The sequence below is a fragment of the Magnolia sinica genome, chromosome 18 (genome assembly GCF_029962835.1).
Source record: "Magnolia sinica isolate HGM2019 chromosome 18, MsV1, whole genome shotgun sequence".
Classification (NCBI taxonomy): Eukaryota; Viridiplantae; Streptophyta; class Magnoliopsida; order Magnoliales; family Magnoliaceae; genus Magnolia; species Magnolia sinica.
The window spans coordinates 16,041,179-16,053,640 of record NC_080590.1 but is presented as its reverse complement, the minus strand read 5'-3'; the positions used below and the strand labels follow the sequence as shown (position 1 = coordinate 16,053,640).

The window sequence follows — 12,462 nt, the reverse complement described above, 5'->3', positions numbered from 1 at the left end:
CAATATGGTACAATGGCTAATTGTGAAGGTGAAAATTATCTCAAAACATCATCAAGGTGGGGTAATACCTAATCCGCTCCTGATCTTTTCTATCCTCCTTTCTTTTCCTCTTTTCAAAGCATGGTAAGCCTTTGGCGATGGGAAGCTAGGTGGGGCCCACCTTAATGTTTGAGAGAAATCCATCCTGTTCATTTTTTTATCGGATTATGTTAGGATATAGGCCCAAAAATGAGATAGATCCAAGATTCAAGCAGGCTGCACAATGGGAAGCAGCGAGGATTGAACGTCCACCCTTCAAACATTCATGGGACCACAGAAGTTTTGGATCATGCTAACAGTTTTGTGTTCTCAGTTCGTTCCGGTCGTAATGACCTTATCGAATATATGGATCGCATATAGACGTCACTGCGGATCCCATGGAGGTTTCAACGGTAGGCATTTCCCTTGCCAAAATTTTCGAAGTCGTGAGGCCCATTTGAGCTTTTAATGTACCTATTTTCGGGCTCATGTACTAATATAATCTGGCAAAATGGATGGACAGGGTAAACTTCTCACAAACTTCACGGTGGGCCCCACCGTAAGCAGTGTGATTCCATCCTTCCTTAAACATTAATTACAGTTAGATTTTCTTAGAACTTCCCCAATTAGCAAACCATAATAAATCAAGCACATTATTTTTAAATTTATTAAATAAATTCACTCGAAAATTAAATGCTATAAGATCAAATTTCAAATGGATGGCATCTAAGCTCATCTAAGCTGGTTGTACCTGAGTTATATAACCCAACCGTTTAGACTTGAGAGTACCCCTTATTTAAATGACTTTAGATGCTACGCTTGTAAAGGTAACTTCATGCGGGCCCAACACCATTCAGCCTTGGAGTTGATCAGCCTTGCACGGGGATGGCACGAAGAGGAACCAGTTTCTGCAGAGTGATGCCGAATTGATCGCGCATGTCCAAATCATGCGGAGCCATTCCATCAGGAAGCTTCCAGTCAAACGTATGGAGAAGGGAACACAGCATCAAGTGAACCATACGATTCGCTAGTGGCATGCCCGGACAAATACGACGGCCTGCGCCGAAGGGGATAAGCTCGAAATCTCGGCCTTTAAAATCAACATGAGAGCCCAAGAACCTCTCAGGAGAGAAAGTAGTGGGGTCCACCCAAACATGGGCATCCCTGCCGATTGCCCATGCATTGACAAGTACTTGTGTGTGCTTGGGTATGGTGAAACCGCATATTTCCACATTAGATACGGCTCTGTGAGGGACGAGGAGCGGAGCTGGTGGATGAAGCCGCAGCGTTTCTTTCACGACCGCTTGTAGATATGGGAGTCGGTTGATATCTGATTCTTCTGCTTGTCGACCCAGGCCTATGGTCTCGATAAGCTCAGATCGAACTTTTGCCATGGTGTTCGGGCTGCGGAGCAATTCAGTCATGGCCCATTCAACAGTGGAGGAGCTTGTGTCACTGCCAGCAGTGAATATGTCCTGATCAGGGAAATTTGCAAGTTAGAATTTATCATGATCATCGGACGTACGCAGATTAAGTGAGGTTGCCAACACCATCCCCAGCGGTGGTGTGTTGATGTGCTGGGCGTTGTGGGGCCCAACGCGATGTATGTGTTTTATATCCACGCTGTCCATCCGTTTCGCTCCCTCATTCAAGTGCATGAACCCAAAAGCAATGGCGATCCAAAACTCAAGTGGGCCACACCACTGGGAACAGTGGGGATAATGACACCCACTGTTGAAAGCCTTCTACGGCCCACCGTTGATAAGGTCACTCAGACCTGGATACACGGATAATCCAAACTTTGGTGACCCGAAGAAGTTTTCAATGGTGGCATTCAATCACCACTGTTTCCTTCCTGTGGTATGGTCCACTTGAGCTTCCGATCTGTTTTTTTTTTTTTCTTATTCTTCTTTTGTTGGGGGTTGCAAAATGATAAACCGCGTGGATATAAAGCAGATCCGTCACGTTGATCTCAGCACCCAACACATCAACACACCGCAGCTGGGGTGGCGTCGGCAACCCATCTGCATCCCTGAAAAGAGAGTGGATAGAGCTGGGCATTTCATACCCGAACCGGTGGATCCGACCCGATCAAACCCGATCTGACCCAATTCGAACAGAACCGATGGTCAGGATCAGGTAGCATAAGTTAGAGCCGAAAGAACCGACTCAATCCGTAATCCGATCCGATTGGATCCGATCCGACCCGATCCAGAGATATATGTGTTTCATCCATTCCGTTCATCCATTTTACAGATCATTCCAGGGCTTTATACAAAAAAATGATAGGGATATAAATATCAGGTGGACCACACCACAGGAAAACAATAATGATTGGATATCCACCATTATAATCCTCCTAAGGCTCACTGTACTGTTTATTTGACATCTAATCTGTTGATTAGGTCATAAGGACCCAGATGAAGGAAAATAATAAATATCAGCTTGATCAAAATATTTTATGGCCTCTAAAACGTTTTTAATGGTTAACATTCATTCAACACTGTTTCCTATAATGTGGTTCACTTGAGATTTCGATATACGTCAGTTTTTTTTCTCGTAAATAAATTGATCTATAAAAATAGATAGAGGGCATGGATGAAACACATACATCATGGTGGGGGCCACAGAGCACCGACCACCAGCCAGTGGCAGATGGCAAGGGGAGTAGCCCGACCGTTTCTGGTACAGGGTACCAGCGTCTGGCGCTCCTCAAGCTCCGAGTTGTATGAACGGTTCAAAGGAGATCAAAGTGATATGGCCCCACAGTGATGTATTTATTATATCTACACTGTTCATATGTTTTTAGAGTAAATTATAAAGAATTATCAAAAAAATAAACAATATCCAAAGATCATGTAGACCACACCACAAATAACAGCAGAGAATGATTCTCACTGTTAAACAATTCATGTGGTCCACTTGATAGTTAGATCTGTCTTATTTTTCGCCTCAAGCCTTAAGAAGTGCTTGCCAAATGGATGGACGGTTTGGATATAACATATACCCTATGATCAGACCCACGAAACTCGCAAACGTCAATAAAATATTCATGACGTGGACGTTGTGCTTGTGTGAAAGGCGAGCTACTGCCATTTCGTGCAATGCGCCGTGCATGTCAAAAGTCAAATTTCAGTAAAAGTATGTATACGGTAGATTGAAATCTTCTAGAGTCATGTGGGACCCACCTTGATGTATGTATTTTATCTAAGCCGTTTATCCATTTTGAAATATTATTTTAGACCATGGGCACAAAATTTTGGTATATTAAAGACTGAAGTTGACCACACCACATGAAATAGTTGAATTAACATTCATACTATCCGAATCGTACCTAACCCGATCCGACTCGGTTTCCCTGACCAAGTCGAATTCGGTTCGGGTCTAGCTAATCATGCATTGGATCTATTCGAGTTCGGTGACCCGGATTGGGTCTCGGATTGGATCGGGTTTGGGTCAAGCCTTTAGAATTTCGAATAGGATCAGGTTGGACGTAATCCATTCCAATCCGGACCGTTGCCCAGCTCTATGAGTAGTTTAGGAGAAACCCTGAACCCACCAAAGTCGGCGGGACCCCTGACCGTTGGGCTTGCAATGATGTATTTGCCTTAATCCACACTGTCCAACCGTTTTGAAAGCTAATTTTAGAGCATGATTCTAAAAATAAAGTAGATCCAAATCTTATGCGGACCATACCACATGAAACAGTAATGATTGAATCCTCACCATTAAAAACCTCATGGGGGCTACCAGAATGTTTATTTGCCATCCAACTTGTTGATAAGGTCACACGAAGATTTGGATGAAGAGACCACAAAAATATCAGCTTGATCCAAAACTTTCATGGCTCAAAAGAAGCTTTTAATGATCTATTATCATTGTTTCCTGTATTATGGTCCACCTGAGATTTGAATCTGCTTCATTTTTTTTTGGATAATACCCTCAAATGAGTATTCAATACAAAAGGACGGCATAGATTTAAGGCACATATATCACTGTGAGCCCAACAATCACGGGTCACACCCATCTCGTTGGGTCCGGGGTCTCACCTTATGGACTCCCAAACTTGCAACTTACGGTGACCCGTGCCCGCCACCTCCCTGATCAGTATCAAAAATTTAAAAACAAAAATGAAAAAATAGAAAGAGAAAATAATAAGAAATCTAGGGGTGTCCATGGGCTGGGCTGGCCGTTGGGCATCCAGGGGCTGCGCAAGGGCTGTAATTTCAGGCTGGGGCTTAAAAATTGACGATGTTTTGAAATTGGGCTAAGCTTGGATATAACTAGATCTGTACATGAACCAAGTTGGCTCGGTTAACTCACTTGAATCAACTCAGAAAAGTTCAACTCGACTTAGAAAAAGTTTCGATTTGAGTCTGAACTCGGCTCGGCTCAGAACTCGAATCGCTCAAACTCAAACTCGGATCAAAAGATTGAGCTCAAACTCAACTTGAACTAGGCTTGAGCTGGCCCGAGCTACTAACGGAATTGAGCCAAGCTAACCAGTCAAGCTTTAAGGACTGAGTTGAGCCGAGTTCAAGCTGGAGTAGCTTGCAGGCCGAGCAAGATGGGCCAAGCTCGACTTGGTTCGGCTCATGTACCCCATAGACCAAAAGTTCAGCCTGACCTCTTAAGGTTTTCAAATTTTCAGTTTTCTTTTATAACATTTCTCTCTAGCTCTCCCCACTCCACCCATGCCATCTCTCAAGCTCTCCCTGCTCCAACCCACACGCTCTCTCTGTCTGCTACGACATTTTTGCGTACCCCTCTCTCTCTCTCTCTCTCTCTCTCTCTCTAACCTCCTCGGAATCCCTTCTATTGTCCATCAGCTCCTCTCTCTCTCCCCCAGCACATCCCAAGACTAGGCAAGATCTCTACCACCAAACCCACCAAATTTCAAGAAATCTTCGAAACAAAGACACCGTAGAAGAAACAAAACAGGATAAGGAACCCACCTACCTTGTCAGTTGGTTCCTCTCTCCCTCCCCGCAACAACCCCATCTTATTCGGACTCGGGCTCGGGCTGGACTTGGGTTCGGCCAAGCATTAGCATGTTGGGCTGGATTCGAGCTGGACCGGGCTGGGCCAAGCATTATCATGTTGGGCTGGATTCGGGCTGGACTATTTTAGCCAGCCAAGCCTTAACCCGGCCAGTGACACCCCTAAGGAAACCTATCTCTGTGAATAAATGCCCAACTTCCCTTCTTATAATATATCTCTTCCTCTATCCCAAATCTATGCGGCAATGTATGCTTGGCCTTTGATCACTTCCATGGAATTGTGAGGCTCCAAGGCTTTTCATTTCATTCTCTCTCTCTCATAAAACCAATCTCCATGGCAAAGTTAATTTCCATTTCCAAGTCAGACTGTTCAATATTTGCCAATGCTTGGTTGAGTTTTTTGAGTCACCCTATTGAGTTGTCCAATCAAAAGAAAGGAAAAAAAAAAAAAAACTAAAATTGAGTTATTGGAGATTCAGCCAACATTAATCTAGGCAATTCCAAGTGGATCTGCCAACAAGTTGGACCAGCAAGCTTTTACACTACATGCATCACACAAACCGACCTAACAAGTGAACATGGCCACTGAGTGAGTGGCCCTGTCATGAAGATGACCATCCTTTTGGAGTACTTTTCCCCAAAAAAAATAAAAGTCAAAAAAATTATAAAAATGGGCCAAAAGCAAAGAATTTCTTTCACTTTTTAATCGCAAAACTTTTGTCTTATATTAAATAGTATAAAGGTTTGTGAAAGCGTTTATAAAACTTTCCTTTGAAAGGCCTTTTTAATTTCAAAAGGAAAAATCAGTTAGAAAATTAGATAATTGGAGGTACATGGCCTGTAAGGGGATGACCATTTCATTTACGTGTCAACCAACTCATAACTATTTTTTAATACAGTCATTGACTCACTTAACCATAGTGGCTAATCGTTAGAGGGGGAAGAATCCAAATATATAGTAAAGCCACCTATCTACAATGCACCTAGGGAGTGTAATAATTGGGTCCGTCCATTTACTGGGCCACTGGCATGTCTTATCCATTTAACCTGTACCATCTAAGCAGTAGTAGAAAGCCAAGGCCTAAAATAGTCCACAATCAAAGTTCACGTGAGATAATGGAAAAAAGAAGTGATGGTAAAGTTTGTATGGTGGGCTTGACATTTGAAACATAAGCCATAGGAACAAAGTCCGTTTTGGCAACGAAGAAAGGAATATGCAGATGTTTGGAAGAAATTCACTCCGATCATCCTTTTTGCCGTATCATCTTACCACATGGGTCGAAATTGAGGCAGATCAAAAACTCAAGTAGGCAGCACAACAAGAAACAGGGAGGATTGAACGTCCGCCATTGAAACATTCATGGGCCACAGAAGTTTTAAATCAGGCAGTTCAACGGGTGGATTTCTCACAGACATCACGATGGGCCACACCTAGCTTCATGTCGCAGGCAATCCTCGTCCCTAAGAAAGTATGCTTCGGTTAAGAGAACTGATCGCCTACGGTCAATGAAACCACAACGCAACCTTATCATGAAAATGGTGGGGCCCCACCCTGAAGATATCCAGGCACAAAAATCAGGTCCGCTCACCAGAAGGGACGCGGATTGCGTCCTAACCCCGCCCGTCTCCAGCTGGGAAAGGGCAGGACCTTTGAGTGGCCACCGGTGATGTATGGATCTTATCCAAACCGTCCATCCATTTTTTTTCGTATCATTTTAGAGTATAATCCTAAAAAGTAGGTAGATCCCAGGCTCAAGTGGATCACACCACAGGAAGCAGCATTGATAATGATTCTCACCGTTGAAACTCTTGAGCCTTGGATCTGCCTCATTTTTGGGCTTATACCCTAAAATGATACGAAAAAATGGATGGACGGTGTGGATAAGACCCATACATCACGGTGGCCATTCAAAGCTCCAGCCCGTTCCCAGCTGGAGATGGGCGGGGTAGGATGCAATCCGCGTCCCACCAGAAGCGTTGGAATCAGTGGACAACTGACAGTCCGATTCAACAGATGGTACTGGTGTGGCCCAGCCAGTGAGTGGCCAGTTGGGCTGATTTTCCATGAGGTTGATCTTCGTGTTGGGTTCTACTGTTTTGATGGCACCAACGTCCAACACAAGTGGTATCAATGTTAGCAGGGAAGGATGATACAGCACCTGTAGCTGATGATCAGTAGTTTATAGAAGGATATGTGAATAATACCACAAGCAACGAATTGATGTCACGGCGGCTAAGTTGGAAGTCATTGTCATGGCTGTAGTCGAGAAGCACATCCAAGAAATCAGCTCTTCCTGGAGACTTAGAAGAAGACCTGGACAGTATCAGACGCTGCTCGATCATCCCATCAAAGATTGTATGCAATCTTTTAAAATGGACTGTCAATCGCCGCCTTATCCCTTGCGGATCCATGATCTTCAGCCATGGGAAGTAGTCCGCGACGTTCGGCCTTCCCACCTCTTCCATAATTTTCGACACCAGTTCCTTGAATTCTTGTGCAGAAATGGAGTTCGGATCGACCAAATCAACGGAGAAGACAGTGTTCGATATCAAATTGAGGGCAGTCACGAAGGTGGCTCGCCCGATATCCACTGCCTGTCTCTTTAAGCAGTGTTCGGTGACGTGTGCCATGAGTTCCTGCACCTTGCGGCATCGGAGGCCTTGATTGGCATCGAGTCTTTGCGTGGTGAATATGTGACTGTTGCATATAGTTCGGAGCTTCCGCCACCGCTGGTCGACTGGTAACCATACCATGGATGACTCTCTGTGGTGGAGCGCCCGAGCAGCGTCGGGAACGTTCCGGCCCGCAAAGGCCAGGTCGTGCTTCTGGAGGACCTCTTTGGCTATGTTTGCAGAGGAAACAACCACTGTTGTTATGCTGCCCAGCCTTAGAGTCATTAGGGGGCCATGTGACTCGGCGAGTTGGGCGAGTGACTCGTTGGGTTTGTTACCGAGTTGGAAGAGGTTTCCAACAATTGGAAGAGGAAAGGGGCCTGGTGGGAGTTTGGCCGTGCCAGATTTCTTTCTTGTTAGGAGGAGGAGATGGATACATGCCCACATAGAGGAAATACATAACAGCAAAGTATAGATATCCATTCTCTCTCTCTCTCTCTCAGCTGAGACCTCACGTATGACGTATGAATATATATCTCTTCTCTGCACCAAGTTATCCTGCCCCGCAACCGAACCGGGAAGCATATTGATTCATGACTGTGGGGCCCACGGAGGATGTATATATTTTAAATCTATGCTGTCCATCCGTTTTGAAATCTCACTTAATTCCATGATACCAAAACCGAAGCAGATTCAAATCTCAGATGAATCACAGCACAAGAAATTTTGGTGATTAATGAACATCCACCATTAAAACTTCTAAGGCCCACCATAATGCTTATTTGCTATCCAACCCGTTGATAAGGTCACACAAACATAGATGAAGGGAAACCACAAATATAATCTTGATCCAAAACTTTCCTAGTGTAAAGAAGTAAGCCTTCAATCACCACCGTTTCTTGTGGAGCGGTCTATTTGAATTTTTTTTTAGCTTGTATCTTAAAATGAGCTGGCAAAACGACAAACCGCGTGCATATAAAACAAATATATCTCGGTGAGCGCCGTGGTCACACATCCAGAAGCTCCGTCCATAGTAGGCTTAAACAATGAATGCAACTTATATAAACCATAGACTGGTTGACTTACGTTAACGCCTCGTTTGAATTTTGAATTCGGTGGTAAATATCTTGTTAATGGATAATAATTGTTCCATACTTGATTTGACCGGCTGTTCTTTTAAACACAAAAACTGAAAAGGTCATAAAATATTTGTGGGTTCCATTGTGATTCATGTTTCTTATCCACCCCTTTCATCTATTATGTGGGCTGAAGTTATGGCATCAGCCAAAAAAAAGGAGGGTATCCAAAGTTCAAGTGGACTATCACATGGGAAAAAAAAAATCGAATACTTACCATTAAAAACCTCTTGAGCCCACTGTATCTTTTGGTGTGGGCCACTTGAGTGTTGGATCTGCCTCATTTTTCGAATTATGCCTCAAAATATTGTGGTAAAACGGGTGGATATAATAGATATATAATACAAATCATGTTGGGATCCACAAATTTAAACTAACTCTTTTGAACCGATTTTCAAAGCAAAAATTCATTTGATTTTCAGACAAGGTGAAACGGTATTAATTACTCATTTACAGGGATAATTACACAAGCTTTCAAAAATAAACCATGTGGGGCCCACTTTGAAGAGGGGCAGCGGATGAGGGTATTACCCTAACCATGTGGGGCCACTTTGAAGTAATTGTTGTATATCTACATCCTTCATCGGGTTTTCCATCTCATTTAGCGCACAATCCCAAACTTTAAGAACATCTGTGTAACACCCAGGCCAATCAAAGTTGTGTATGAGGCGTCCACTAGTGGATTGCCGTAGGACCGCACTGGACGGTCACACGTGCGGGGCCCACCACTAATAAATTAGAATAAATCAAGCCGCTAACGTGAACAAGTCTTAACATGCTCGGGTCAAGCGCGGGCCGTAGAGTTGGTCAGCCCAATAATACTTTGCGACAGTTTGTACGAGCCGTGCAATGCCCAAAAAGGGGCTAATAAATCCGAAACCATGGGAAGTTGTGAACCTCACTGGGCTTGTAGTCTATCACGGACAATAGACTCAAACGACGCCTTGAAATGGACAATTTACACCGTCCAGCCAGCACTCGTGAGATGCAACTCTCGAAATTAATAGCCTAAAAATCTGAAATTTAAAACAATTAGCCCCGCCACTTAGGACAACAAATTACGACATTTCAGCCGTTAGATTTCATCCAAACTCGCACCATAGATCAGAGATATTTCCCTACCCTCTTCCACCGAATCAGACCCTTAATCGAAAGACAGTGACCGTTGATCGCAAATCGGACCCCTGCGATCAATTTCCGCATCCGTTTGCCACCGAATTTTGGACAGCCCCTCATCAGATCATGGGACACCTATCCCATGGCACGGATGGGCCAGGGGGCCACTAGGACAGCCCCAAGGACCGTAAGTAAACCCCATAGGGTCACATGTAATGAACTTTGTCACCCCAGGGCCATGTGGGCAAAAGCTTAGGCTATATAAGCCTTAAGCCCTCTCTCTCCCTCACTCCCACACAAAATTTCCAGCAGAGAGAGAGAGAGAGAGAGAGAGAGAGAGAGAGGAGAGTGTAGAGTGTGAAAGGGGAGCTAGATTTAAGAGATCTCCCTCTCCTACCACAACCACTCGCCAAAAATCACAGCTCCACCCTCACAAAAGTGGATTGTCGCTGATTGGAAGGTAATCACTCAAACTCTTCTCAGATTTTCGTATGTTAGGCCACTTGCATGTGTCCTGACATGCAAAGTCAATTGGCACAGGGCCCCGGCGCATTATTTCCTCGACCCGACACCGTTAAAGAAACTCCGCAAGCCTTCAGTCAACCCTAAGTACGGACCATTACCCTTAAGTGGCTGTTTATCAAACCTAGGATGAATTTTAGTAATTGTGATTGTTAATTTGTTTTGCATGTGATATAATTGTAAAATTGAAGTTTGGTCTTGGATAATTTCTAGTTAAGGAAGAAATGTTAGACCCCAACCACCCCAATGTTTGCATTGTCTGATTTTTCTGTTAATTATGGAATCCTAAGCATGATATACCCAAAATTTTAAATTCAATAGGAAGAATCCTGCTGCATGTCCCTCATATGCATGAATTGTGTAGATTAACTGTTAAATTCACCCCATGCATGTCTAATTTTCTCTGAAATCAGTCTTTGTACTCAATTCTCCTATGATTTTAAGCGACTTAGGATTTGTGTGCATGTTATCTAGAATTACACTGGATATTGTAAACCCATGACTCATTGTGCTAATTGTGGTTGTGTTTTATCATTATGCATGTCTATTTCTCTCACAACTAGAAGTAGGTCGATTTCTACTTTAAATTAATTCACTATTAAACTACCCCCTTTCCAGATCAACCAGTAAATTTCAGAATCCATATGGGCAGCCCCTCTAGTAGGACCGCCCACGGGCAAATTTGGCCCAATTAGTCAAATTGCGGATTGTTGGCTGTAGTCGGACTACGCGAGACGTCGCTCCCAAGCCATACAATTCGTAGTTCGTCTAGTGGGGACGAATTGGCCCACCAGCTGGTCATCCATGTTCGTTAACCATGTATGTCCTGCGTCCATTTTCTCCCACTAACAAACTGCTAGTTACAGCCCATAAGTCTCGAGAGCCGGGCATGGTGATATGGGATAGGGTATTAATCTATCAGGGTGTCCCAGTTTCTCCAAACTGCTGGATGAATGGACCTAATTAATCAACTCGGGTAACATCTCACATCACATTGCATTAGCCAAAATTGGCGATTTAGCAGTCAAGGTCGCATTAAGGGAGGTTGGGCATTGCGATCGTTAGACGTTGTCGCTCGAAAGAGTGTTGGAAGTAAGGGCATGCATCATATCATGAAAATATGCACTTGTATTAATAAGAGTGATTAGGATTTTATGGATGATTGCTTTTCATTAAATTTGTCCATGTGTATGATGATATGTGCAACTTATTGTTAATGGAACCACTGAGTTAGCTATTCACTCGCACTCTAGGACGGTGTTTTAAAACATCAACCAGAACTTGTCTTAGATGCAGGGATTATAGAGCTCGACGCACTTGATGGAGAGAGCGTGGATGATGAGGAGGAGCTGTCATCCTTTCAGATCTTCGATGGATCTTTATAGTCCGCTATAGGAACAGCCGCGGGGCACAGGACAGGGGTCCAATCATTTTGGAGAGGATGTATTTGCGAGACCGGTCCCTCCTGTTACCTACATTATCGTTACGTTTGGACATGAATTTTTTTTATTTACTTATTTAGCTGCACTTGATTTCATTATGTTGGCCCTGATTTATGTTGCATGGCCTGTTATACCCCTCGCTACTTATGAAATGAATAAAATATGCCAAATTCCGAAGCCCAATAGGGCATATGTGGCACCCGGGAAGTCGGGAGCCGAGTACCTACTCGACCTCCAAATTTCAGGGCGTTACAATCCGTATCTTAGATGGACCACACCATTAGAAATAGTTACGAATGACCATTAAAAACTTTTATGTGGGCCACAAAAGTTTTGGATCAAGCTGATTTTTTTTCCTTTCATCTAGGTCTTCTTGACATTATCAATAGGGTTGGGTAGCAAATAAACATTACGAAAGCCTATACAATGGGCCCTTTGGAATTTTTAATGGTGAGCACTCAAACATCACTATTTCCTCTAGTGTGGTCCACCTGATATTTGGATCTTCTTAATTTTTTTACACCACATCCTAAAATGGGCTGGATAAACAAGTAGATGGCGTGGATATACAACACATCATTAAGGTGGGCTCTACTATAAGGTTTACAACCACTA

General features: G+C 43.6%; 1 protein-coding gene across 1 annotated transcript in view; it reads right to left on the bottom strand.

Moving 5' to 3' along the window:
* Positions 1-658: 658 nt before the first annotated feature.
* Positions 659-12,462, bottom strand: part of LOC131233248 (geraniol 8-hydroxylase-like) — a 91,922-nt gene continuing 80,118 nt past the window's right edge. The window contains exons 2-3 of the mRNA XM_058229895.1: positions 7,224-8,119; positions 659-1,493 (exon numbers count right to left, since the gene is read on the bottom strand). Coding sequence (XP_058085878.1) covers positions 888-1,493; positions 7,224-8,114 — 1,497 coding nt within the window. The 5' untranslated portion in view covers positions 8,115-8,119 and the 3' untranslated portion in view covers positions 659-887. The remainder of the gene's footprint in view (positions 1,494-7,223; positions 8,120-12,462) is intronic.